The 27,089-nt window shown below is 37.7% G+C and overlaps 1 protein-coding gene across 2 annotated transcripts in view; it reads left to right on the top strand.

Annotated features, from left to right (window-relative positions):
* GYG1 (glycogenin 1) overlaps positions 1 to 27,089 on the top strand; it is a 44,515-nt gene that overhangs the window by 3,801 nt on the left and 13,625 nt on the right. For both annotated transcript variants that reach the window (XM_012546501.3, XM_031957793.1), the window contains exons 2-5: positions 1,143 to 1,278; positions 5,759 to 5,933; positions 6,230 to 6,392; positions 26,534 to 26,660. In XM_012546501.3, coding sequence (XP_012401955.1) covers positions 1,143 to 1,278; positions 5,759 to 5,933; positions 6,230 to 6,392; positions 26,534 to 26,660 — 601 coding nt within the window. The remainder of the gene's footprint in view (positions 1 to 1,142; positions 1,279 to 5,758; positions 5,934 to 6,229; positions 6,393 to 26,533; positions 26,661 to 27,089) is intronic.

Here is a 27,089-nt window from a genome sequence, read left to right as displayed (position 1 = left end):
GAGAATTGGTCAAACAAAATCCATTTAGATGAACAGAAGAATCGTATATTTTGATTTGGAAAAAGGTCCTTAGCAGCTAGGCAGCCTAATGTGATCAACCAAGAAAACCTGAGCTTAAAATCTGCCTCAGATACTGAGTAGAGCTCTGTTACCCAAGACAAAGTATTTAATTCCTTAAAGCTTCAGTTTTCTCATCTGAAAAATGAAAGGGATGGTCCTAGTTCCCTTCCAGGGCCAAATTTATGGACACCTTTCCCATTTTACAGATGAGGCAGCTGAGGGCCAAAGAGCTTAAATGACTTGCTTTTGTGTTTTGCAGAAAGCAATAGAGCCAATATTTGAACCTTGGTCTTCTGGCTCCCAATGCAGAGCCTTTCCCCCTATACACAATTCATTCAGCTTATTTCTGAGTCTCTACAAATTCTGATTTTCAGTATATAGTTGGCTACATGCCCATGCATTTAAACTAAAATCTACAAATCAGATTAAAGTCTCAAGTACTATTCTCAGATCATCTAGATTCCTGTTGGCAATTGTTTAAACTTGGCTTCTCATCTAGTTGCAGTCGCTTTGTTAGGGAAACTGAATGAACTTACTATGTGATCATTTCATTATACTTAATTAATTTGCAGGTGTTTGCTTTCCCCCTTAGTGTTAAGTCAGTAGCATTTCCTAGCATTGTATGGTGCAGCTTGGGCATTAGAAGACCTGGTTTCAAATCTGTGACTTTGAACAAGGCACTAAATCTCTCTGAGTGTCAGTTACCTCATTAGTAAAATGAGAGGGTTACACTAAATGACTATGACAAGAATAAGAGTTAAACCTTAAGTTTAATATTTATCTTGTCATTGTTTCATTGCCCTCCTGAGTGTGTCCCAGATTCCTCTGCTAACAGATATGTCCTTTTTGTCCAGAAGCAAATATGATCTCAGATTTGCTGCTCTGGCTAAATGATGTTAAAAGAAAAAAAAAGCTTTATTTTGGCAATAGGGGATTTCCCTCCTGGAAAGTGCACGTGATCTTAGCCAAAAGACCAAGAGAAGTAATAACTGATAACCCCTCTGGGAAGAGAATGGTTGTTCTGCCTTGCTTTTTCCTGATTCTGGGACACTATTATCAATGTCATCTCTTTTTGCATTAAGATCAATCTTTTGTGACTTTGTCAACAAATGACTCCTACGCCAGAGGAGCTTTGGTGCTCGGCTCTTCACTGAAACAACACAGAACGACCAAAAGGTTAACAGTGCTGATAACCCCGCAGGTCTCTGAGTCTATGAGGTAAGACACTCCATAACTTTGAGCCTTATCTTTGCTGGTTCTATTTCTGGCTTCTTTGGTTTACAGACCAACTACTTTTCAGAAACTAGCTTATCAATGTATATGTAGAAAGTTTGGCTCCTAGATGGGGCAGCCTGATAGAGTGTATCCATGATGGATGAGCCGTCAGGAACTCCTGGGTTCAGTTGCTGCTACCTCTAACACATTCCACTTGTCACGTCAACTTTCTGAGCTTCAAAATACTTATCTGTAAAAGGAGAATAATGATGCTCCAGTACCTAGTTCGTAGGGTTATAGTGAACCTCACATACTATATAAGGGTTACTTATTTACTTACCACACATTATTTATTAGTATTAGAAAGTTAAAATGCAAATATCTGAATCACTTCTTCAGGGCTTATTATAAATTTAAAAAATAAGACTCACTATAGGAGCTCTGTTTTGTGTTTATTTGCACTTGGACCCTCTTTTGCGAATTGAATGGTTAGGGTTGTGAAATTTCAAGTCAGTCTCTGTGCCAAGAGCACCTGAAAAGAAGGCATTCTGTAGCATAGTGGCACCTCTGTTCTGGGACTCAGGAAGGAATGATGTCAGAGAGGAGACTTTGTACTGGGGAATCTATTAATGAAAAGGTATATTAGGAGCTAGCAAGGAGGCTGGGGTGCAGGGGGCCTGTTCATTGGCTTATTTTGGCTAATTTCTGGATGAACTGGAAAATGTTTCTCTCTCCCAACTTTGGGAATTGTTTTGCTGTTTACTTCAGTGCAGTTAAAGAAATGAGATGGACTGGAAAGAGCCTTGGAGCAGCAGCTTAGAACCTCAGTTTTAATACAGATTTAGCCACAAACTGGCTGTATCATCCTGGGCAAGTCCTTTTCCCTTGGAGTCTCTCTTTCCTCCTCTCTGAAGTGATCTAGCAGTTAGCCTCTATCACATGATTTCTAAAATCCTTTCTAGCAAAGACATGCAGAATTTCAAAGTGGAAAGGAACTTCTGTGGCTGTTATAAAGTACCTGACAAATGGTGAATCAGCTTTTACTTGAAGCCCTCCAGGGAGGAGATCCCTAACTCCTGACAGTGAGGTTTAGTGGAAAGAGCCTTAACATTCCAGCAAGGGGTAACAGAGACAAACTGGGTTCAGATCCTACTTTTCTATCACTTACTACCAGTCTGATCTTGGACTTAACCAATCAATTATTCAGTCTGGACCTTAGTTTTCTCATCTGTCAAGTGCTTTTCTAGATCAATGATGGAAGAATATCCTGAGGCAGCCTAACACTAGTTATGCAGACATGAAACTTAAATTTTTTTAAAAAAAAGTCTTTCACTTATTTAATTACCAAACCTATTTTTTCTTCTTCCCTTCCTACTTCATTGGAAAAGAGAAAAGGGGAAAAAAGACAAGCTTCAATTCGCCTTTTTACAGCTCTCACTCACTGTTACTTCTGCCTTCTGGGGCTAAACAGAACAAGTCTAATCCCTACTGTTTTGAGAATTCACAGATTTGAAAACAGTTATCATGTGTCCTCTGAGCCTTCTCTTCTAGCTCAATTCTATGGACTTAATTCTTTGAACATTCTAAGTATTAGGATTATTTTTTTTGATGGTTGGTTCTGACCTGTGATTTATTATTTTATTATTGTGAGGAATGTCTGATATAGAAACACTATCTTTACAGATCAGCAACTCATCTATAATTTAGGTAATTAGTTGCCTAGGGCACTAAGAAGTTAAAACTAGCTCAAAATCACAGTCAGTAAATGTAGGTTATCTCCAAGAACAGGTATGTTAACTGATTTTCTGTTAGTTCCCTCTCAAGAACTTCGTTAAATTTCCATTGGTTAAGTTTCTGTCATATTGAGACATGAACATATCCTACATTTGCTATCCATTGATCAACAAGAGTAATCCCTACAGCAGTTTTAGGCAGAAACATGGCAAATGCTTATTAAGTAAGCTTTATAATTCAGAAACCAAGAGTACCAGAAAATTAGGCAATAAATAGTTTGGCTTTGCTGACCCCTGAGATTTTTTTTGTGATACACAGTTTCATGTGTCTAATGTCCATAACTTCTAACTATTTTAAGGGGAAATGTAATTCTATATAACATCTCCTAGAGAGTAAGGGAATGGTAGAAGGGATCTCCAATTTCAGCAGTGGGGAACCCCTAGTCTAAGTATCATCTCTGCGATTTAATAGATTGATCAAGTATTTATTTGTTGTGTATGATGCATTCAGTGCTAGGGATAGATTCAGAGACAATGATGGAATAAGAGCCTCCCATTCTACTAGGAAAAAGAGAACAGGTGCACAAATACACAACACAGAGGTATGAACTAATCATGACTTCATGGGTCTAGGGAACTCTCTTTAACAAGCCAGGCTAGAAACTTTTTGATAACATATTCTTTGAGAAGACTTGGGACTTGTCCAAAGTCACACAGCCAGTATATGTCAGAAATGCTAGCTGTCATATACACACATGAGTAATGTCTGAGAGAATATTAACAACTGGGAGGTAGGATATGATGAGAGTCCTTAGGGATCAGATGATGAGCTGAACTATGAAAGGAGCACAGACTACCTAGAGATGGAGTATACTATGTATCAGGGGTTTTATTTTTCCTTGTCTCTGATAAGCAAATTAGCAAGCACTTTTTTTTTAATAGCCTTTTATTTACAGGTTATATGCATGGGTAACTTTACAGCATTAACAATTGCCAAACCTCTTGTTCCAATTTTTCACCTCTTACACCCCACCTCCACCCCCAGATGGCAGGATGACCAGTAGATGTTAAATATATTAAAATATAAATTAGATACACAATAAGTATACAAGACCAAACCGTTATTTTGCTGTACAAAAAGAATCAGACTCTGAAATATTGTACAATTAGCTTGTGAAGGAAATCAAAAATGCAGGTAGGCAAAAATATAGGGATTGGGAATTCAATGTAATGGTTTTTAGTCATCACCCAGAGTTCTTTCTCTGGGCGTAGCTGGTTCAGTTCATTACTGCTCCATTGGAAATGATTTGCTTGATCTCCTTGCTGAGAATGGCCTGGTCCATCAGAACTGGTCATCATTATAGTATTGTTGTTGAAGTATATAATGATCTCCTGGTCCTGCTCATTTCACTCAGCATCAGTTTGTGTAAGTCTCTCCAGGCCTTTCTGAAATCATCCTGTTGGTCATTTCTTACAGAACAATAATATTCCATAATATTCATATACCACAATTTATTCAGCCATTCTCCAACTGATGGGCATCCATTCAGTTTCCAGTTTCTGGCCACTACAAAGAGGGCTACCACAAACATTTGTGCACATACAGGTCCCTTTCCCTTCTTTATGATCTCTTTGGGATATAAGCCCAGTAGTAACACTGCTGGATCAAAGGGTATGCACAGTGTGATAACTTTTTGAGCATAGTTCCAAACTACTCTCCAGAATGGTTGGATTCGTTCACAACTCCACCAACAAAATGCATCAATGTCCCAGTTTTCCCACATCCCCTCCAACAATCATCATTATTTTTTCCTGTCATCTTAGCCAATCTGACAGGTGTGTAGTGGTATCTTAGAGTTGTCTTAATTTGCATTTCTCTGATTAATAATGACTTGGAGCATCTTTTCATATGACTAGAAATAGTTTCAATTTCTTCATCTGAGAATTGTCTGTTCATATCCTTTGACCATTTTTCAATTGGAGAATGGGCAAGCACTATCTTTTAAAGTAGTGTAATGTTCTGTATAAGAATGAAAACCAAATATTTAGTAATATTCTGTATAAGAATGAAACCCTCCCTATCCTCCAAAATAGCATTTTATTGCAGAGGAATGCCTGTTTGCAATTAGTTAATAATCATAGTTGCCAGCAATTTCTTTGGTTTGCAAATCAGCAGCTTATATATTAGAAATAAGAAAGAGTAATACAATGTTATATTTTTGCTATGATGATATGGGAGAGAGGAAGAGAAAAGAGAAACAGTGGTCATGCTTTTATTATCAATTTCATAAAGTAGTAATTCAAAAGAAACAACAGTTACAGTGTATTTGAGAGGCACAGTTTGTCCTACAGTACGATAGAATAGATGGCATGATGGGGAAAATTTGTCAGAATCACCAACTGATAACAAAGGGTATAGAAATTTTAACAGAATAACCAATTGATAGAAAAGATAAAAGGTATAAGATAAATAGCAATCTCATGTCACAGTGGGGTTACTAGTTCTGCTTTTCTAAAGGGTGTTGAGCTCTGTGAACTGAATTTTTTTTGTGAAATTTTATTTTATTTTAACTTTAAAATTATTTTTAAATTTAAATCTGTTTTTAAAATTTTACTTTGAACATGTACCTTTCCTATCTTTTGCTCCACAAGCCGTTCCTTATAATAAAAAGAAGAAGAAAAAAAAAAAAAAGAAGAAGGAAAAGGCTGTTAGCAAAATTAACCCACCCAATTGGACTTTATTTTAACAGGAAAGTTTTAGAGAAGATTTTTGATGAAGTCATCCTGGTTGACATCTTGGATAGCAGGGATTCAGCTCATCTAACCTTAATGAAAAGACCTGAATTGGGTGTCACATTAACCAAACTCCACTGCTGGTCACTGATTCAGTATTCAAAATGTGTGTTCATGGATGCAGATACTCTGGTGAGTCAAGATGCCCATGCTGGCCAAAAAGATTATATATAGCAACTGAGATCTGTTAAGTATTCAGAGCAATGCAGCTAAGACTGATAGTAGAAGGTGATTAAAACATCAAATGTCAAAATAGAAAGGGGACAGAAGAGCCTAAACAGGCTATCTTAAATCTGTCCCTTTTCTATTGCAGACTGGGACTTCTGACAAGTGCCACCTTGATGCTGTGGAAACAATGTCAGAGGATTGTGGGATATGGACGTGATAGGGAAATTTTCTATAAATTCCGTGTTTTCCTTTTGAATTAGGTACTGACAAATATCGATGAGCTTTTTGAGAGAGAGGAGTTATCAGCAGCACCAGATCCAGGATGGCCTGACTGTTTCAATTCAGGAGTCTTTGTTTACCGACCTTCCATTGAAACATACAATCAGCTGTTGCATATGGCTTCTGAACAGGGAAGCTTTGATGGTATGTATCCTATTTGGTTGTTTGGGCATCTAATTAGATAGGTTTATAAATTCTGCACAAAGTCTTTATTGATGACTTAATGATGTGAAGAGTTTAAATCCTTTTGTTTTGGAGATTATTTTGTCTATCTCTCCATTTATTAGAGAAACATCTTGGTTTTAGTTTGCTTATTTAATTAGAGTCAAGAGAACACAAGCTTAGTTTTGGGTGGATTTTATTATACCTAAATTCAATCTAAAAATGTATTTTGATTCTTAAGGACCTGGATACTCCATTCTACAATTTAAACAAAGGTAGATAGTCTTGATCAAGGCATGCCTTTTCCAATACAGAAGGAACTTGAGTTTCTACAGAAGTCTATAGAGTCTTTTTTTTTAATATAAACCTTTTTATTTTCAAAACATATGCGTGGATAATTTGACAATATTGATCCTTGAATAGCCTTGCGTTTCAGATTTTTTCCTTCTTCCCCCTACTCCCTCCCCTAGATAGCTAGCAATTCAATATATGTTAAACATATATAGAAGTCTTAGAGAACTAATTTTCCACTCTTCAGGAAAGATGATGATTGCTTTGATGGGTGTGTGTGTGCGTGTGTGTGTGTGTGTGTGTGTGTGTGTGTTAATATGACATTTCTAGAGTTGGAAGGGACTTTGAGATTGGTCCAACAATTGTCTGAAGACATTCTGGACAGTTATTCCTTCATCTTTTGCCTTAGTGACATGACTTTATCACTACACAGATATCATGAATTTAAAAGAAACTGTGTGTTTGTTATGAAAAAGGATAGGGACTAGAGCTGGGATTTCAGAGTTATAAAGAAACAGACAGGGGATGAAGCTCCTACCCTCAATCAAATCGGCACCTTCTCTGCAAATTAAATTCTTAGAACTCTTTCTAAAGCCATGAAAGAATATGTTTTATGCAGTTCTGAAGAACCAGTATGGGTCAAAATCTTCTTTGAACCCAAAGTTGGTTCTCTCTCCATTCTACTATACTACCTCTCATGAAAACTCTAAGAAAGCAAGTTTAGTAAATTGGACTTCAACTTTTAAAGGTGGGGTGGAAAGAAAATTGAAGGTCTGTGTAAATATTTTTCTGCCCATAATTTTTCCTATTTTCAGTAAGTCTGTGACTTGGGCATGGTATAGATTAATCTTTATTATCAAATAGGAAGATAATTATGACATCCTCCAATATGCCTTAGTAACTGTGCATCCAAAGGTTTCGCATCTGGGTAAGGTCTCCTATCCTTTTATTGGAGGATTCTATCAGTAGAACCTATAGCTAGACTATCCTTTTGAAGTTACCCAACTTTGGGATCTGGATAAGCTATTAACAACAATTAGTAGCCACCAGAGATGGTACTAATATTTTTCTCTCTCTCCATAAAAATCCTTCCATATTGTGGCTCAGTATCAAATGTTCGTCTGAAAATGATAATTGAAGCATAAGTTTTAGGAGGGAGATGGGATGCTAGAAGCACCAAATAGGGTTAAATTTGGGTTCCTTCCCTCCCACACCAGCTTACTTTCTCTATCTTGAAAACCTTATATCTAGAACCTGCTATAATCAGAAACACAGTGTCAGACTTGGGGTAAGAGGGGATTTCAGAGGCCAGAGGGACTAACCTATACCTGAAAAATCACCAAGAAGGAGGCATCTGACCAATTTTTGCTTGAAGACCTCCAATGAAGGGGAACTTGCCCTTTCCATGACAGTCCATTCCTCCTTACAGCCCTAATTGTTGTGAAATTTACCACTTTATAATTTCCACAATGCTCTTAGTTATATGTCCTTTCCACAGTCATCCATCAGCCCTCCAAATGCATCTAGTCCTGTCTCTGAACTATCTCTTGCATTTGAAAAATGTATTTATGAAGCATTGTGCCAAAAAGTGAGTCATCTCTTCTTTTTTCCAGTGTCTGTCCCCACCACCCTGGCCTTGTTTTTAATTGGCTCTTGGCTGGATTACTGCTGTTGCCAACAATGTACTGGAGGTTATTGTTTTTCCTCCTCTTGACAAGGAGTTAGTTGTGTTTTGCCTTTACCTTTATGAAACTAGTTGTACAGATCAATCAGTGGAACTGTGACAGCAAGAACTAAGGAAGTACTAATAAGGAAGTGTGCCATTCTTACAAGGGTGACTGCATAGCCTCTTCCAAGTCACTATAATCTAAAAATTGTCTCTCCTAGGAAGATTTCAATTCTGGAAAAATTCTGTGAATTTGAAGTCGGAGGTCACTGAAGACTAGTTAGGGCCCATTGTTGGAAACAAAATGACTTCTCACAAGAATTTGATGAGAAATTAAGATAATATGTTAAATACTTTATACTAGTTTTAAATAATATGAACTGGGTAGGACTGAAAGCTGTAGCTCCTTAAAAGGAGGTCCAAAAGAGAAAGACTAGGGGTTTAACTGGATATACTCAAAGAAGCCAGAGGCAAGGACAAGTAGGGAAAAAACCCAATGACTCCCTCCTCCAGATTCTAGGGCCAGGATTAATACCAGAGCACCCCAGAAACCCTGTACCACTGGGACTGGGACCAAGGCTTCCACAGCAAAGCTAGAAGTGGCAGTAAAGACATGACCAGAGATGTCATAGTTTTCAGGCAGTAGAAGAAAAGGGGAAGTCCATAGCAACCATTCAGCTAGGATCTGCTGTTCTCATTAGGCTCCTGGATCTGTCATTCAAGGCAACTTAGAAAATTCTGCTCACTCATGTTGTGTATATCTGAGAAAAGCTCTAGGATCATAGCAAATCAGATCTTTTAGAGATATGGGAGGAACCCTGCTCAGAAATCACATTGGTTTTTTTTACCTAATGGTCATAACCAGGGAGATGCTTAATTGGCTAAGAAACTGACAGTTCCAAATTTGGAAGACTCTAAATTTAGAAGTTTCTGGATATGTGAGATTCCAGAGAGAGGGTCACAGGCAAGAGTCAAGAACATGACTGGGGAATAGATGGAATACCAAAAGATTAAATCAGGAAAACCAGAGGTTTTCCTAGACTGTAAGTCATCAACCAATATCACAAACAGAATTGATTCAAGACACCCTGCTTCAGCTACATAAGAGAAAAATGGTCTGTGTCTCTCTATTCATAGAAATGTTTCCTTATTTTAATCTATAGGCTTGAAATTTGACAATAAATGAGTTGTCAGAGCTAGAACTATATTAAACTAAGCTTCCCAACTTTTTTTCCTTCCCCAGAGTCTTTAGTTTTCCTCAGACCCTTTATTCAGTGCAAAATTCTAGTTCTTACATGTAACTGTATATAAAAAATAAAATAAAGATTAGTTATTTTCTCATAAAATTTTATTTGGTATATAATCACATTTTAGTATGATAAAGTTGATAGCTTTCTAATGTACCTTTTTTTTCCATGAGCATCATGACTTTTAGAAAATTTCAATTAGATTATAGAGTTATTAATAAATATTCCCCAGCTTGATGAGCTTCCTGTGCCCCTGATTGAGAATCCTTTAAACTCCACATTAGACAAAGGTCAATCAGTCCCACAAAAGTTTTAAAGGCTGGTTGTCTTGAATCAATACTATTTGTATATTTGTACACAAATATTTGTAATTTTTACTGATGATTTTTATAAAGAACAAAATTCTAGAATTTTCTAATACTTTGTAAACTCTATAAAATATTTTCTCTCCACATGTGACTTGTTATTATACTTCAGGAGAGTGGGCTTTGTGCTTCAGGAAAATAAGCTTCTGGGTTATTGTTAAGTCATTTCCTGAATATGTAATAGCATTGTTCTGCCCAGAATTTTTAAATTGGCATAAAACTCTTTAGGTGTAATGCCTCAGGCAGTGAGGCAGAAGATTTCAGAAGTCTTCCTGCAATGATTTGTTTCTCTTTCAAAAGAGCCCTGGCTTATTGTCCATAGTTGGTTTTCTTGGTTTATTTTGTTTTGAGCTGCATTATTATGAAATTCCTCTACCAAAGCTCTGATCCCTGCGTCTGAGAGGGATCGAAGTAGCCCCTGGGTTTAAAGTTTATACTTGTGGAGCCTGAGGTCTGGCAGGATCTCCCAGGCTGGAAGTATGGGCCCAGTTAGGGACTGGGTGTCTGTTATTTAAGGACCAGCCTAGATAAGTGAATATAGACTTGGCCACCAAGCACTGAGTTGTTTATGGGGGCCTCAGTTAACTCTTGGAGTGGATCATTTTCCTGAGCTCTACCACGGTGATATGTGGCCTTGAGCTCATGTCCTGTGGGGGAATCACTTGATGGAACTGGGCATGGCTAGCAAAGAGAAGGGAAGATTCATGGGGGATGTGAGAGGATCAGAAAGGCTGACATGTGGAGGGCAGAATAGGCTTGTTGTGCTTGGCTCCCAAGGGAAGAACTTTTTTAAAAATTTGGGTTGAAATCATGGAAGTGGAAACCCCCTGAATTACTGAGTTAAGGGAGTTCTTTTTCAGTTACATTTTAGACTAATTGGCTGTGTGGTTCTTTCCAACTTGAAATTTTGTCACTTGCTGAACTCCCAGTGGAATTGCATGTTTATCAGTAGAAGGAGTACAGGAATTCTCACGGTTATCTTCTTAAAGTAAAGGGAACTGTTATTTGTGGGTCCTGATCCCTTCTGTGGAGTAAACTTTCTCTGTACTGAAACACTATTGGAAACTTTCATTTGATTCATTGTTTTACAAGCATTTCTCCTACCTATAAAACAAGACTATAAGCCAAGTCATTTCCCAATAACCATATTAATCTTTTTATGAAATTCAAGTAAAGAATTATGTCAATATTTATCTATCCATAGCCTAGGACACTGGTTCCTTGTCTCAATACCACAGTAAACATATGGGGGGGGGGTGTAAATATTTTTCCTAATTACATGTTAAAAACAATTTTAAATTTTAAAAAATTGAGTTCCAAATTCTATCCCTTCTTCCCTCACTCCTTTTTCCTCCTCCCTCTCAATCTCTTTCCCTCCTGCCTCCCTGAGAACAGTAAATTATCTGATATAATTTCTACATGTACAATCATGTAAAACATTCTCATATTAGTAATATTGTATAAGAAAACAAAAAGGAAAGAAGGGAGTAAATGAAGGGAGGGAGGAAGGAAGGAAGGAGGGAAGGAAGGAAGGAAGGAAGGAAACAAGGAAGGAAGGGAAAGGAAGAAAAAGAAAGAAGGGGAGAGAGAGCGAGCGAGACTGAGCAAGCATGTTTCAATCTGTACTCAGTTATCAACTCTTTCTGTGGAGATAGATAGCTTAGATCATTGTAAAACTGAGAATAGCTAAGTCATTCACAGTTCTTCCTTGTCCAATATTGCTGTTACTCCACAGTAAACTTGTAAGCAGTGGGCTTATCTCCAAATACTTTTTTTTTTTTTAATTTGGACTGGAATTCAAAGAGGAGATGGATTTGTAAGTGAATATGTATGTCATGGCACAAATGGCACGTCAGCTCTGGTCAGCCTCTTGAATTCATTGAACAAATGAAGTTTCAACCTGGTGTCCATTGACACTCCACAGAGATCGGTGACAGCTAAGCATTTGCCACTAACTTGCTTATAAGGTCTCTTCTGCACTGGAATGCAGTTAATCCCTACAGCTTCCACTTCACCCCTATTAGTGTTTTATCAGACTGGTAATCTGGATATAGTAAAAGAAGTTGAGCACCTGACTTGTCTTGGTGATAGGGTTTTTCTTTCTAGCAAAATCTAATTGGGTAGAATTGAAAATAGCAAGTACTGGAATATCTCTCCTAGTTCTCTTTAATGCTATTATCTTCCTTGCACTGACTAGCTCCAAGTTTTCCTGCATATATTTGTTTGTGTGTAATTGTTTAGATTGGCAGCCCCTTATGAGTAGGTACAATTTTTTTTCTTTTGCTTTTCTTTGTATCCCCAGCATTTAGCACAGGTATTTACAATACCTGGCACATAGTAAGCACTTAATAGATTGACTGAAAAGTTGTTCTATCTGCATTCACAGATTGTCTTAACCCTATCTTTCCCATAGTTGCACATTTTCCAATCCATAATCATAATGCCTCCTTCTGAGACTGCTCCTTTTTATTCTGTATGTACCTTGTTTGGGCATGTTTGCATGTTGTTTCCCTTATTAAATAGCAGAGTCTTTGAGAATAAGGACTTTTTGTTGTATTTCCTCAGTCTTTGCTACAGTTGTCTTGTTTGATACAGTCCTGTCCAATCTTTGGCATCCCATTTGGGATCTTTTTGGCAAAGACACTGGAGTGGTTTGCCATTCTTTTCTCCAGCTCATTTTAGAAATGAAGAAACTGAGACAAACAGTTAAGTGACTTGCCCAGATTCACAAAGGGCAGTCTGAGGCCAGATTTGAAAGCAGAGAGATGAATCTTCCTGACTCCAAGTCCCATAGTCACTTAATAAATTAATTGACTGACATATTTAGCCATGTTTAGATTAGTAGACACTTTCAGATTTTGGAATATGATCTGTGATTTCATTAGTGATCTCCTGGTAAGGAGGCTTCCTTATCAGACCATAACTCTGATTGATTTATAGAGTAGCATGGGTCCCTAATGAGGTTAAATGCTGGATCATCCAGCCTGTCTATTAGAAGAAAAGTAAGAACTAGATTTAGATTATTCCAAGAAACTGTTGGTAGGTTGTAGGGTAGACTCTTGAGAGAATGCAGCGATAGATTCTTGACAACTTCTCCCATTAAGATTAAAAGAAAGACCACACACCTAAGCAAAAGGTTGTTGTTTTTTCTTTTGTTTGTGAGACACTTAGAGTTAAGTGACTTGCTACAGTTACACAATTAGGAAGTATCAAATATCTGAAATCAGATTTGAACTCTCGTTCTCTTGAATCCAGAGCTTGTATCCACTGTACCATTTAGCTGCCCTATGAAAGGTCTTAAAAGAAAACATGATAGCATGGATGGGACTGACTGCCTACTCTGGCCAGTAATTTGCAAAAGGGACAAAATCCCTTTAAATTAAAAAAACTCTGATCCTTGCCAATTTGACTTCTGCTGAGGCAAAGGATCTCTATTCATTACTCTGAGGGGGGAATTTGTTGAAGACCAGAACTTCCTTCCTGGGACACTATCTTCTTCCACCATCTTTTAGTGCATCTGCTATGTTAATTTGTTAACAGTGACTTGTATTTAGTCCCATCTGCCTTCTCCCAGCCACTTTCAGCCCCCATATATCCAAGGCAGGGAAAAGATATAGGCAGTTTCTTGTTCTTGATTCTGATGTTGCATATAAAACAGACACTTCTCCCTAACCCATTGTAGCTGGGTCTTCCCCAAATCTCCCTAAGACCAAAAACATACTTCTGTTTTATAATTTATGAAAGAGAGGGAATTTATTTGTTAGTAAGAGAAATAATAATATAATCCAACAACTTTCAAATTTTGTAAAAAGCTTTATATAGAGTTCGCATTTGATTCTGACAACAACTCTATGAAGCAGATGCTATTATTATCATACCCATTTTGTGGATGAGGAAACAAAAGTTGAAAGGAAGGAAACAAGAATTTATTAAGCCCTTTCTATGCACCAGGCACTGTGCTACTAAGTGTTTCACAAATATTTCATTTGATCATCACAAAAACCTGAGAAGTAGGTGCAAAAACCCCATTTTGCCCATGACATAATTGAGACAAACAGTAGTTAAGTGACTTGCTCAGGATCAACCAACCAGTGAATGTCTGAGATGGACTTCACTCTCATGTTTTCCTGACTTCCAATTCCAACACCATCCATTAGCCACATAGACAAAGAGATCCCAATGCCATGGATGGTAGCCAGAAGTTATTTGATTGGCTCCTGGGACCTCAGTTTTGTGGTAGGTCCTGTGTGGATCAATAAAGAAGCATTGGAAGAAGAGGTACAAGAGGAGCTTACTGTATATAGGGAGACAAGGCCTCCTCTTCTATTATGTTAGTATCAAGCTGGGCTATTGAAACAAGAGGAATAGAGAGAATAGAGCCAGAGCTCTATCCACTATACCACCTAACTGCCCTATGAAAGATCTTAAAAGAAAACATAAGATATCTTGGGACTGACTGTGTGACTCTATTGGTTGGAATAATTTTCATGGAGCAGCTGGCTTTGAAAGACTAATGAGAATTAGGGAAGAATGAAACAACAGTACTGAGGATGAGGAAGAACTGGAAAGGAAGCTTTAAGGCCATCAAAGACAGATCCCCCATTTTATAGATGAGGAAAATGAGATCCAGAGACCTCAAGCAACTTATGTAATATCACACAACTAATTAGTAGATTTGAACTCGAATCTTCTCACTCCAAACTACTTACTCTTTCCACCCTAACATACTGAGTATGTTGTTGTTTGTCCTTCGTTCTCAGAGGACCATGACATTGGGGAGGTGCTGCTATGACTGGATTTAAGTGAGGGAGGCTGGGCAAGGTCACCTGCCTCATCTTCCCCTCCAGAGCCATCTGGGTCCAGTGACCAGATACAGATCAAGACCACAAGAGATGGCCTTTTTTTTTTTTTAACTGAATTTGACATATTTAGGAAACAAAAAGGATACTTATCTGATTTTGATAAGAAATCTATTTTCTTATCTTAGCTAGAAATAAGATTGGCTAACATTTCCCTCTTTTGGGGAAAGGGTAGAGTCAGGGTATGAGGTGTATGATAACTGAATGCCAATTTCTTCTTAGCTTATCTTACAAATGAGGAAACTGAGGTAAATAGACTTGGCTAGGGTCACATAGCTGGGAAGTACCTGAAGCCAGATTTGAAGTCAGGAAGAAAAATCCTCCTGACTCCAACCCTGGTACTCTATTTACTCTGCCATCTAGCTCTCCCCTACACGTGCACACAAAAAAGCCTGGCACATAGATGATTTAATGGCAGTCAGTTTTATTTAATGGCATTTCTTAGTTATAAAATAGTGTTCATCAGGGTTTGTGATAGGGAGATGTTACATACATTGGGAAATCACTGATTTTTTTAAAGCATCATAAAAAAACCTTTTTAAAAAAATTGGTGAGATAGAATAGAGGCAGATGTCTAAAAGCATTCTACACAGTTAAATCGGGAGACTATGGTACGTTGGTAATGGGTTGGAGAAAGGCAAGTTCTTTTCCTAATTTTCAGAAATGAAAAGAGAATAGAGCCTACAGACTAAAGTCTAATGAACTTGACTATGATACTTGGTAAATTGCTGAAGTGGCTTATTAAAAAAAAATAGTTGATAAACATATCAGAAAGACAGCCATGATCACGTCAGCCTTGCTACTCTGGGCTGACTGACTTTTTTTTTCCATTTATGGTAAAGGAGATCCAGTTTGCCTAGTAGCTTGCAGCAAAGCTATTCAGAAAATATTTATAGAAAAGATTGAGAAATTGGGCAGGGGAATCGTACAATTAAATGGATTTAGAATCAGCTTAATGTTGCTAACAGGTTCAGAAGTCTGATGATACAATGACTCTATGTCAGGTTGGTAAAAAGTCTTCATTGGAATGATCTCAGCAATGGGGGCTTGTCTATGTATGGTTTAATTATTATTATTTTTAATCAATGACATGGATAAGACATAGCTGACATGCTCACTGAATTGTACAAAACAGAGTAGGATAGCCAACACATTAAATGACTGAGTCAGACACTAAAAAGGTCTTGATAGGCTAAAGCATTGGGCTGAATCCAATAAGATTAAATTTAATAAGGATAAACATACAGATTTACACTTGGCTTCAAAAAATGGACTTCAACAAGCACAAAGTGGGATGGTGTAGTTAGATAACAGTTTGTCTTTTAGAAAGGTCTGGGGTTTTAGTGGGCTTAAATATGTTAACAGTGAGATATGGCAGCCAGCAAGACTAATGTGATTTGGGACTACATTATAAAAGAAGCCTCTCTTCTAGGAATAAAGAGGTGATGTTCCCAAATACTCTGTTCAGATGAACACATTTATATGGGGCTTTTTGGTTTGCAATGTACTATCACCTTTGATTGGATCAGATCTATCAGTTTTGGGCGGTGCAGTTGAGAAAGATCACTAATAAGGAGCAGTTTTTTGAGGAGGGATGATAGCATGGTAAAAGGCTTCAAGTTCTCATCTGAGGATTAGATGAAGGAACTAGGGGATGTTCTTCCTGGAAAAGAAAAGACCAACTGGGGACATGATATCTGTCTACAAGTATTTGAATGGCAGTCATGTGGGGAAAAAAAGGATTAGACGAGTTCTTTTTGGAGAGCACAGCCAAAAACATAGTTAGAAGTTAGAAGATGTCAGGAAAAGCTTGCTAACTATTAGGGCTGTTCCAAAGTGGAATGACTTGACCCCAGAAGAAAATGCTGTTCTCTCTGTTCATTAAAGGTCTTCAGTAACCTTACTGGCTTAACCACTTTTGGGCTATGTTTTAGTTGGGATTCTCTTTCAGCTAAGGATTGTACTCAATGACTGCAGTTGCCCTTCCCAATTCTGGAATTCTCTGTTTCTCTGAGATTTTCCTTTAAACAGAGTGTAATCCTGTCTGATATATTTTTAATATAATATGCTAGCAGTAAGAGGTCTCATGGAAGTGAAAGAATGTTATTTGAGCCTTCCAATTTGAAGTGACTTCCTTTAAAAAAAAAATCAATGTTTCTTTAGGTTAACTGCATCCTCCATCCACCAATCCCTCAACAAACTGTACTTTATACTTTTAGTTGACTTTTAGGCAGAGAGTAAAAATATAAGAAAGTGAGCAGAGTAGGGAATTATTTTAATTTTTCTTTAAAATGACCCAGAAATCATTTAATGTCCTTTCTCCATTTACAGCATTTTTCACTATTAACTGGTTATATTGAAACACTACAAGATTTTGGGTAACTACATAGAAATGCACTTATCTTCAGTGGCCTCTTGTTATTAAATAAGGCAAGAAAATGGACTAAGCTTTCCCAGGAAGGTTTTAAACAAAACAAAATTTTAAAGAATGATTTGTAGCCTTAACTTCAGTTAACCAGAAAGTCTAACTTCTCCCCCTCAGACATTCTCATTCCCTGTTTTATTTAATTGAAATTAGAATAGACATCCTCCAAAGAGACTGAGGTGGGCTAAATTCCTCCTTGTGAAAAGAAAGGTGCTTGCCAGGCAGGCCGGATGGCTCATTGAAATGGAATGATCACAGAGGTGATTTTATTGTTTCCAATAATTGTTTAGGTTGGGTCAAGATGATTCTCTCCTTCTCAGAAGCCTGACTACAGCTGTTGGAACCCTAGCTCTTCAGTTGTTATGTTAGGATGTTCTTCAGACATCCCTCAGGTCAATTAGGTGGCACATGCCAGCATTCCCTAGAAGTTACTTCATTCCTGGCTTGGCCATGAAGGCCTCTCTCTCCTTTCCACCCCCACCTAAAAAAAAAAAGTTGCAATAGTTCTTGGCTGTGAAAATAAAGCACAAACTATTTGTTGGATATTCCTCCCAAGAGAAAATCCTCTGGCTATTTTTTGCCTTCACATCTCTTGTTCCTACAAGTATCTTTTTAAATGTGATTTTCTGTCCCTTGTCTTTATAACTAGTCAGAGTTCAGGTGATCATAGATTTAGAACTAAAAGGAACAGAGTCCAGTCACCGACCCACTTTTTTTCATTTCATTTTTCAATAAGCATTTATTTTCTCTCTCCCCACCATTGAAAAACTGCACAATATTTACTGAAACAAGCCAAATTCTCACCTTGCTCTTGTCTAAAATGTACATCTCATCCTCTAACTGAAATCCATCTCCTCTCAATCAGGAACCCCACACATTTTACAGATAAAGAAAAGTTAATTGACTTGCCTAAAGGCACACAGGTCTAAACCTCCTAAAACAGGCTTAGACCTGCTGACTCATTTTTCTGTTCAGCATTGCCTCTGTCAGAGGCCCTATTAGGAGAACTAGGGTGAGGAAGATGTCTGCCATCTCTGCCCTGCATGCCCTGGTACCTTATAAAACAAACCAATAGGCATTTTCCCTCTAAAAATGTAGCCTTTATTTATTTGAATCAGAGCCTTTTATAGCACCTTGTAGACCAAAATGTATGTTAGTTAGTAACTTAATATTCATTAAGCACCTGTGTGCCAGCAACTAGCAGAATGAGCATAGTACCTGAAGTGAGGAAGATCTGAATTCAGATATGGCTTCACTCACTGATTAGCTGTGTGAACTTGGGTAATTCACTTAACCCTGCTTGCCTCAGATTCTCATCTGTTTAATGAGGTGGGGAAGGAAATGGCAAATTACTCTTGTATCTTGTCCAAGAAAACCCTGTGGACAAAGTCCAACTACAATCAGACAGGGCTGTATGACTGAATATCGGTGGTGTTCCAGGAGCTGTGCTAAGCACTGAGGATGCAAAAGCAAAGCAAAAGGCAACCTCTGTCCTCAAGGGGCTCCCTATCTGACAGAGGGGCAGCATCCAGCTATGGACAAACAAGCTGCCTGCAAGGTAAACTGAAAACAGTCAACAGAATGAAGCCATTGAGTTAGAGGGGATAAGGAAAGGCTTCCAGTAAAAAGTGGGATTTGAGCTGGAGCTTGAGGTCAGGGAAGCAGGGAGGTGGAGATGAGGAGCAAATGTCTGGAGGCAAGAAACATAACGTTTTGTTCTAGGAACTATAAGGAGATCAATGTCATTGCTTCACAAAATATATGGGAATGTGTAAAAAGCCTCAAAAGGCAGGGGCTGGAGACAGATCCTGAAAGGCTTTGATCCTGGAGATAATAGAGCTTACTGAGTAGGGGAGCAATGGCCCCAAATCTGTGTATTTGGAGGCTCTGTGGATTACTTGACAGCTACAGGCTGGGGTGGAGTGGGGAGTGACTTGTGGCAGGCAAGCCCCCCAGCAAGCTATTCCAACATTACATGTGTGTGAGAGGAAAGAAGGGCACATGTTCTAGAGAGGTTATGAGGATTCAGTGACAGGACTTGGCAACAGATTGAATTTGTGGAGTTATACAGAGTGAGAAATGGAGGTAGACACTGAGGTTTGGGGCTTGTGAGACTGGGAAGGTGGTGGTCCCCTTAACAGTCATAGGAAGCTTAGAAAGCTTTACACTTGAGGCAAACGACTCCAAAACATTTAGTGACTTGCCCTGGTCACACAATTAGGAAATGGTGTCAGAGATGAGATTCACACTCAGGTCTTTCTGACTCCCAATCCAACATTCCTTCCTCTGAGTTGCCCTTTTCTAGCTGTTATGATAGCTCTACCCACCCTCCATTCTTGATGTATCTTTGCCTAGAGAAGGGAAAAACTAACTAACAAACAAACTTTTGATAATTTCACCCAAGTAGGTGATATAAAATTCGTGATTTTTTTTCTATCTCACCTCACATCTATATGTCAAGCCCAATTAGGGCCTGGGAAACAAAACACATTCTTTATTAGAGAGGAGAAAGAGTTGGGACACAGCCCCATATTTTTCTGAATGGTTACACTCAAATGCTCTTCAGAGCAGCTCACAAGGCTGAAGGATCTTGGCACATGGTCAGCTTTGTACATCCCCTTCCCTCTAGCATTAGAAAAGATCACTGTTGAATTTAAATTTTTGTTTAAACTTAAAAAAAAAAAAAAAAAAAGATTTTCTGATTGTTTCTGATTATTCTGATTCTGACTGTACTAAGCCGATCAACCTAAAAGAGACTTGTCATAGATATAGTATATCTGTGTATGTATTATATATATATATATATATACAAAATATTGTTACTGTAATTAGAGGAATGGTGGTGTAATAGATAATTCAATTTCAGACCCCAGAAGACCAGCATTCAAGTATTTTCTGACACATTTCAGTTGTTTGATTATGGGTGCCAACTCCAATAAGTAACTCTCTAAAACAAAAATTCTTACTTTGAAGTTGGCCAACTTTTTAAAAAATAGTTTATAATTGACTTCCAATTTAATTGAGTTCCTTTATAATTCTTTGTATTTTATTTTATACAATTAAAAAATCTTATTTTAAGGTGGAGCCCCTAGGTTTCACCAGACTGCCAAAGGGATCCATGACATAACACAAAGAACACCTGTTTTGAGACTATTAATTACAGATGAGTAGCTGGTGCATCATTAAAGGGAATATCCACACTGAGAAAGCCTTACAGATTCTGGACTGTCCTTCTCCCCCACTTCATGATGATTTTTATTCCATAAGAGAAGAGTTATCAGTGGATGACAAGCCAGTGAACCTAACAGTACAAACTCTAGAGATGGAAACAGGGGCCAGAGACCTCATTACTGGTCCCTAGAAGAGAGAATACACGATTGATATGAAGCAGAGGAATGTGACAGTTTGGAGCAATAGGAGTAATTCTAGGTGACATGAGTGACTAGATGTCTTAACCCCTTAAGGGTATGAACCACTGTGAATCTCTTACAGCTTGTCTGCTGATCTTTAATCAAATGTACACCAGTTCCCCCACCATGCCTTTTATTAACTGTGGTTCAACAACTCTGGACTTAGGCTGTAAGGTGGTAAAAGTCAGAAACTGTAATTTTTCCAAGTTCCATTTAAATACAAACTACCTACTTGCTTTTGTGGGTAAGCCACAGTTCGACTGGTTCAGTGGCACTTTTGGGGGGAGAGGTATTGAGAATTCATACTTCTGCTTAATCACTTAGTAATAAGATATGAGATCTAGAAGGGGCTTCAGAATTCAACTAATTCATTCTCCTCCTTTTGCATATGAGGAAGCTTGAAACTCAAGGAGAAGCATTCGAACCAGGTCTGTCTGCTTCCCAGACAAATTCTTAAAGCTCCAAACAATAAAAATAAATATATAAAAAAGTAACTCACATTTATAAAACACTTGGATGTTTTCAAAATAACTTCCCCACAACAATCCTGTGAGGTAATGAATTATTATTATCCCTATTTAACAGAAAAGCAAACTGAAGCTCCAAGAGACTGAAATTAGAAGTTGAATCTTAGATATCAACTTGGACTAGAATTTCTAGAGATTTTTCAGGAAGTAGGACAAATTATAGAAAGTTTTCAAATTTCATATTCATCCTGAGTTAAACCAGAGTTCAGTATTTGGTTTAAGTCATGTCTGGTAATATACCATGACATGTTAACATAACATCTTATAATTGGATCCTCTATTTTTTTTTCTTTAGAGTAAGTTTTATTGCTATCTTTTGTTTTTTATACCACAATCACTTTAGGAAATACTTCTTTTTCTCCTCCAACTTCTCCCCCTATTGCTTTCCTCTTTCAGGAATGCAGGATCCTGAAGTCAATCCAGGCAGAAAACAGGGCTGTGTACTTTTAAACAGATGGTTTATGAGACAGATCTTACAGGAGATTTCAATCTGTGACATCATTGCCACCCAGCTAGAAAAGGACATAACACTGGAAAAGTACATAAATCAAAAATGGATAATTAACCAAACAGTTCCATTTCTGCCTTGGAAAGTGGGCACCATTGTTGATAACCATTATGATAACATCTTCAGAGTTGCTAGCTTCCTGACCCCATTCACCTACCTCAAGGCTGCCATGCTGTTGGGTGGTTGAGCAGCTAACAGAAGGATAAAAAGCTCTTAGAGCTGCCTCTACTTTTTCAAAAAGGATGCCCTCTGGCCTTTTGTATAATTCTTCCACCTGCCTCAGACACACCCTCAGACACACCTGGCAGGATCAGGGCAATTATGCTATCTGGAATTATCTGCATTAAGATGATTGGAATTAAAACAGCTTTAGTTTGTCAGATTAAATAAAGTCGCCAGACTGAAAGATAGGTCATCACTGGTGTGTGATTCCTGGGATTTTAATCATGAAATCAAAACCATGTTTTTGATTAGGGCCTGGGGTATTGGGTTGTGTGTTAGAGGAAGTATGTGTTCCAGGGAGGACTTGAAATCTGTACTTCCTTGGCTTCAAAGTCAGTTCTTTCTCCACTGTTTCATAATCTTTCTCTTCCTTCCTTTCTTTCTCTTCTTCTCTCTCTCCTTCATTTCCTTCCCCTCTCCTTCACTTCCTTCCCTTCTCTCTCCTTCTCTCTCCCTTTCTCTCCTTATCCTTTTTTTCATTCTGCTTCTCCCTGTCCTCTCTAGCTCTCCCTTTCTTTTCCCTTCTCTCTCCTTCTTCAATGTTGTTTTGAATCATGCTCTAATTCAGGGCCAACTAGAGAATAGACAATACTACCCTTTAATAAAAACTGATGAAAGATGAAAATTTGCCCAACTTGGAGATACTAATGTCTAGTAATGATAATTGTATCAATTTAAAACACATATTGATATGTCTGTAATCACTCTTAATTTTACAATCACAGGCTTCTGGCTATTATATCAATGGGAACCAAAGAATAGACCCTTGGGGCTAGAAGTGCTAAGGGTGTAAAAGATGGCCAGTTTTTTTTAGACCTTTCATCACCTGGTGGGGAGAAAGGAAGTAGAGCCAGTCTCCCTGAGCTTCCCTTCTTTCCTGTCTCTGGGTCCACTTGGCTACTCTCTCACTCTAAACTTACTCCCAGGGACTTGGCTCTCAGATCAGCTGCTGCTTTATTCCCTATTCATGTGGAATTGAATACATATAACTATTTCTTTACCATAACGAGTGAATGAATAAAGCATTTACTAACTGCTAATTACATGTAAAATCTGGGCATACAAATAGAAAAGAAAGATAATCCTTGTTCACATTCTACTGAAGGGTAATCATGATAAAATGAAGGTCTAGCCCAATGGCCAAGGAACTCAAGATTATGGCTGGTAAAAGTCAGGGCAGGAATTGGGAATATTTAGTTTCTAGAAAAGAAAATTTAAGAAGAACATGATTGAAAGAAGGGCTATCAAGGTAATCTGGCTTATTCCATTTGGTCCTAGAGGACCAAACCAATGGTGAGAGGCAAATTTAGGCATTAGGTCAAGGAAAAAACAGCTGATAACAATTTGAGCTATTGCCTTGAGGAGATAGTGATTCCCCCCCCCCCCATCACTGGAAGTCTTTATCAATGGCATAATGATTACGTGTGAACATTAAGATGATTTTTGTGTGAGAATATTGGACTAAATAGCCTTCAAAGTCTCTTCCAACACTAAAATTATATGATTCAGTGACACAATTAAGAAAGGATCTTAGTGAGGAAACTAGGGGATTAGGACTTCAAGTGGATAATTGTGGGAATTGAGTGAACCATACTGACTTCATCTTGTGACATTATTCTGGATCTAGCCCAGTTCTCTTCCATAATGGGTCTAGTCCAATTTCAGTCCTGGGAGAAAACTTTATATAATGTGAGAATTGTGAGAAAACTAAAAAAAAAAAACTTAACCTTGGGTGTCTGGGAAGCTGGACTATCTTTACCTGCTGTTTAGAGGATCTTAACCAAGGACTCAGGTCATTTTGATTGGAAACCCAGTCAAATCTGAAGAGTATTGCAAGCATTTTCTCACTATTGTACATCTCAAGTAATCCATATGTCTTACACGAAAACTGCTATCATATTGGTTAATCAGATATTGTTTTCATGTTTTCTTTGATTGTTCACAGACACTTGGGGACTAGAGAAGTGAGACACCTTTTTCTGAATTTAGGGAATTATATCTATTTACTCTCCCCTTCCTACTTGGAAAGTCCCTAATCTTTCATTTAATTAGAAAGCTGATTATCTAATGTTGTATTTTTCTCCTTTTAATTAATTGACCTTATGTAATTAGTTGTTCTTAACCTATATAAATCTCCCTCTGTATATAAGATCTATCTCTAAGCTGAGAAAGAAACCTGGTCCCTTTTTGTTATTCCATTGGCATACATTATTTAATAGATTGATATATTCAGAAACTCAAATCTTTGTTTCCTAAGTCAATTCAGCTTTCACCCATCACATTAGAGGATTTTGGAGGTCTTGTTCCATATTTTATTTTTATATTTTAACAGGAATTTGTTTTCAAGTTATTGATATTTTCTGTTTTTAAAGCATCTTCATTGTGAAACATTCCACATCTCTTCCTCCCACTACTATCCCACCTCACTTAGCAAATTTAATCAAAGAATAAAAAAATAAAGGAAGCAGGGGGGAAGATTTTCAAAGTCCCTAGTTTCCCATCTTTGAAAAAGAAAGGGGAGGTGAATTTCCTCATCTCTTCTTCAAGGCCAGACTTAGACATTATAATTACCTCATGTTTAGTAACTGCCTTTTTCTTTTGTTTTCAGGTCTTTCTATGTATCTTGTCATCCTATATATTGTTTTCCTTATTCTGCTCACTTCATTCTCAATCAATCCATGTGTCCTTCCATGCTTCTGTGGTTGTCATTCTTTTTGGCATAGCAATACTCCTTTACATTCATGTACAGAATTTGCTTAGCCATCTCCCATTTGATGGTGATCTACTTTGTTTTTAATTATGTGCTACAAAAAAAAAACCACATAGTAACTAATTTTTAATATTTCGCCTCAGTTGAACTCTAGTCCATTGTATTAGATGTATTGTCATTCAGTCATTTCAGTCATGTCCGACTTTTTATGATCCCATTTGGAGTTTTCTTGCCAAAGATACTAGAATAGTTTGCCATTTCCTTTTCCAACTCATTTTACAGATGAAGAAACTGAGGCAAATAGGGGTTAAGTGACTTACTCAGAGTCACACAGCTAGTAACTGTCTGAGGCTCAATTTGAACTCAGGAAGTTGAATCTTTGGTTTTTGTTTTTAACTACTGTCCGCTCTTTCTACTTGCCTTGCACTTGTCTCATTGCTTCCTTCCAGAGTTTATCTTGCTTTTTGATTTGAATACTCTGAAGTACAAGTTCCCCATCCATTTGTCTAAATTGTTAAAATGTGTTTTTGTCATCAGCCAGTAGATGGATGTATTTATTTAATAGAGAAAATAGAATCTCTTTTCTGTGTGCACTGGATCCAAAAACACATTGTCTGTTTACCTCTGGTATTTTTCAGGCTATCTGATCATCTTAAAGGTAGATAATCTTTGGGAGAGATGAGGATAAATATCCTCAGACAGTAGACTACAAATTCTGATCTCCAGATCTTTATTGCAAATTGAAAACCAGATTCCCAATCAAATATCTAAGAGGATCCTTTCAAACACGGATCCTTTCAAACCATGTGGTGGTGATAGAGCAGATTGAACCTAGTTCCTCTTTAGGAAGGATGGTTTTAGGGAAAGAACTGCCTACATAAAGCCTGCTCCCTCTAACTGCTGCCATCCTGTCTCCATGGTTCAGGCTGCCTAGTCTTTAGAAGTGGGAGCAATGTGCTGTAGCACAACATGCTTTTTTTTTGCAACTTGTCATATTTCCAATCTGAAAAAAAGCCTGTCTGGATGAGAGTGTAAGAACTATTTTTCCCTGTTTTTGTTTTTATAGTTTGATTTGTAAACTTTTGGAGGTTTAAAAAACTTGGCTCAAAATTCCCTCTTTTCTATTACTAGTATATGTTAGAATCCTAATGTTAACTCAACTTGAAACAAGGTCCTCCCCAAGAAACCTGCTCCCAGAGAGAACCATTATATTTTAAAGAAGAAAAACACCACAAGTATAACTTACTTCCTAGTGTAATTTTCTTCTTAGGACCTCAGTTTCCTCATCTGATTGGTAACCTCTGAGGTCCTCTCCATGTATGGTATGATTCTATGAAACAATAAAAACTGAGAGAGAGAGAGAGAGAGAGAGAGAGAGAGAGAGAGAGAGAGAGAGAGAGAGAGAGAGTTCATATTCCCTGTTCTTTCTTAGCAAGAGATTAAGAACCAGACTTGCTTTAAGGAAAGAGCCAAAAAACATAGTTGATTTATATGCTCAGGCTGTGTATCTGGTGATCAGCCTTGGCTTGTTTATATTTGTTTTGTGATTTGTAACTCTCTCTGACTGGGCTAGAAATTTCATCAAGCTGAGTAAGGCTTGGATTGGAGAAATGGATTGGCTACAGCATTTGGAATTCTAGAGAGCTACGTTGTTTCTTTGTGAGCCAATAAATACATTGTAGGCAGTACCTCAAACAGGAAAAACCACCCTAATATTTTTCTTTCTTAGTTTCTCTTTATTCTTTTCCCTGGCCTGATTCAGAAAAGACATTTCATAAAATGCCCCTAATTAATTCCCAATGAAATCAGGCACTATTTCTGAGTGATCTGAACTTCCCTTATCCAATATAGCTCAATCTGTTAATGTCCGTTCTTTCCTATTTTCCCTTTCAGGTGGGGACCAGGGTTTGCTGAACATGTTCTTTAGCAGTTGGGCAACAACAGATATCAAAAAGCACCTGCCATTTATCTATAATCTAAGCAGCATTTCTATATACTCCTACCTCCCAGCATTTAAAGCGTAAGTAGACACTATTCCAGCTTTTGTTCAAGGTGGGGATGGTGGGCTCTTCAAGACATGATTAGGATTCGGTTTGTGCAAGTTTAGTGAATGTAAGGTGGGGAGGATAGATCTTCTCAGAGATGTGCTCAAACCAAAACTCATTTAATCCAATGTTAAGCTATAGCCTTGGTGCCAATAGGTTCCCTATTTTGGACTGTCCTAAGTGAATTTTTTCACAAAGAGATTCTTCACCCCCCAAAAAAAGGGAAAAGAAAAAGCAACAATGAAGTAGAACTTAGTATTACCAGATCTCAAGTAATGTCAGATAGTAGTAATCCTTACAATTATTTATAACTAGTTAAAAAAATAGAAAAGTAGATCAAATAGAACAGACTAATTAAGCAAGCAAATGTAATAATACATTGTTATCTAAGTCTCAATGCACAA

This window comes from Sarcophilus harrisii, chromosome 3 (genome assembly GCF_902635505.1).
Source record: "Sarcophilus harrisii chromosome 3, mSarHar1.11, whole genome shotgun sequence".
In the NCBI taxonomy this organism is placed as follows: domain Eukaryota; kingdom Metazoa; phylum Chordata; class Mammalia; order Dasyuromorphia; family Dasyuridae; genus Sarcophilus; species Sarcophilus harrisii.
Note: the sequence above shows the minus strand (reverse complement) of the source record. Positions and strands in the feature narration are given on the sequence as shown.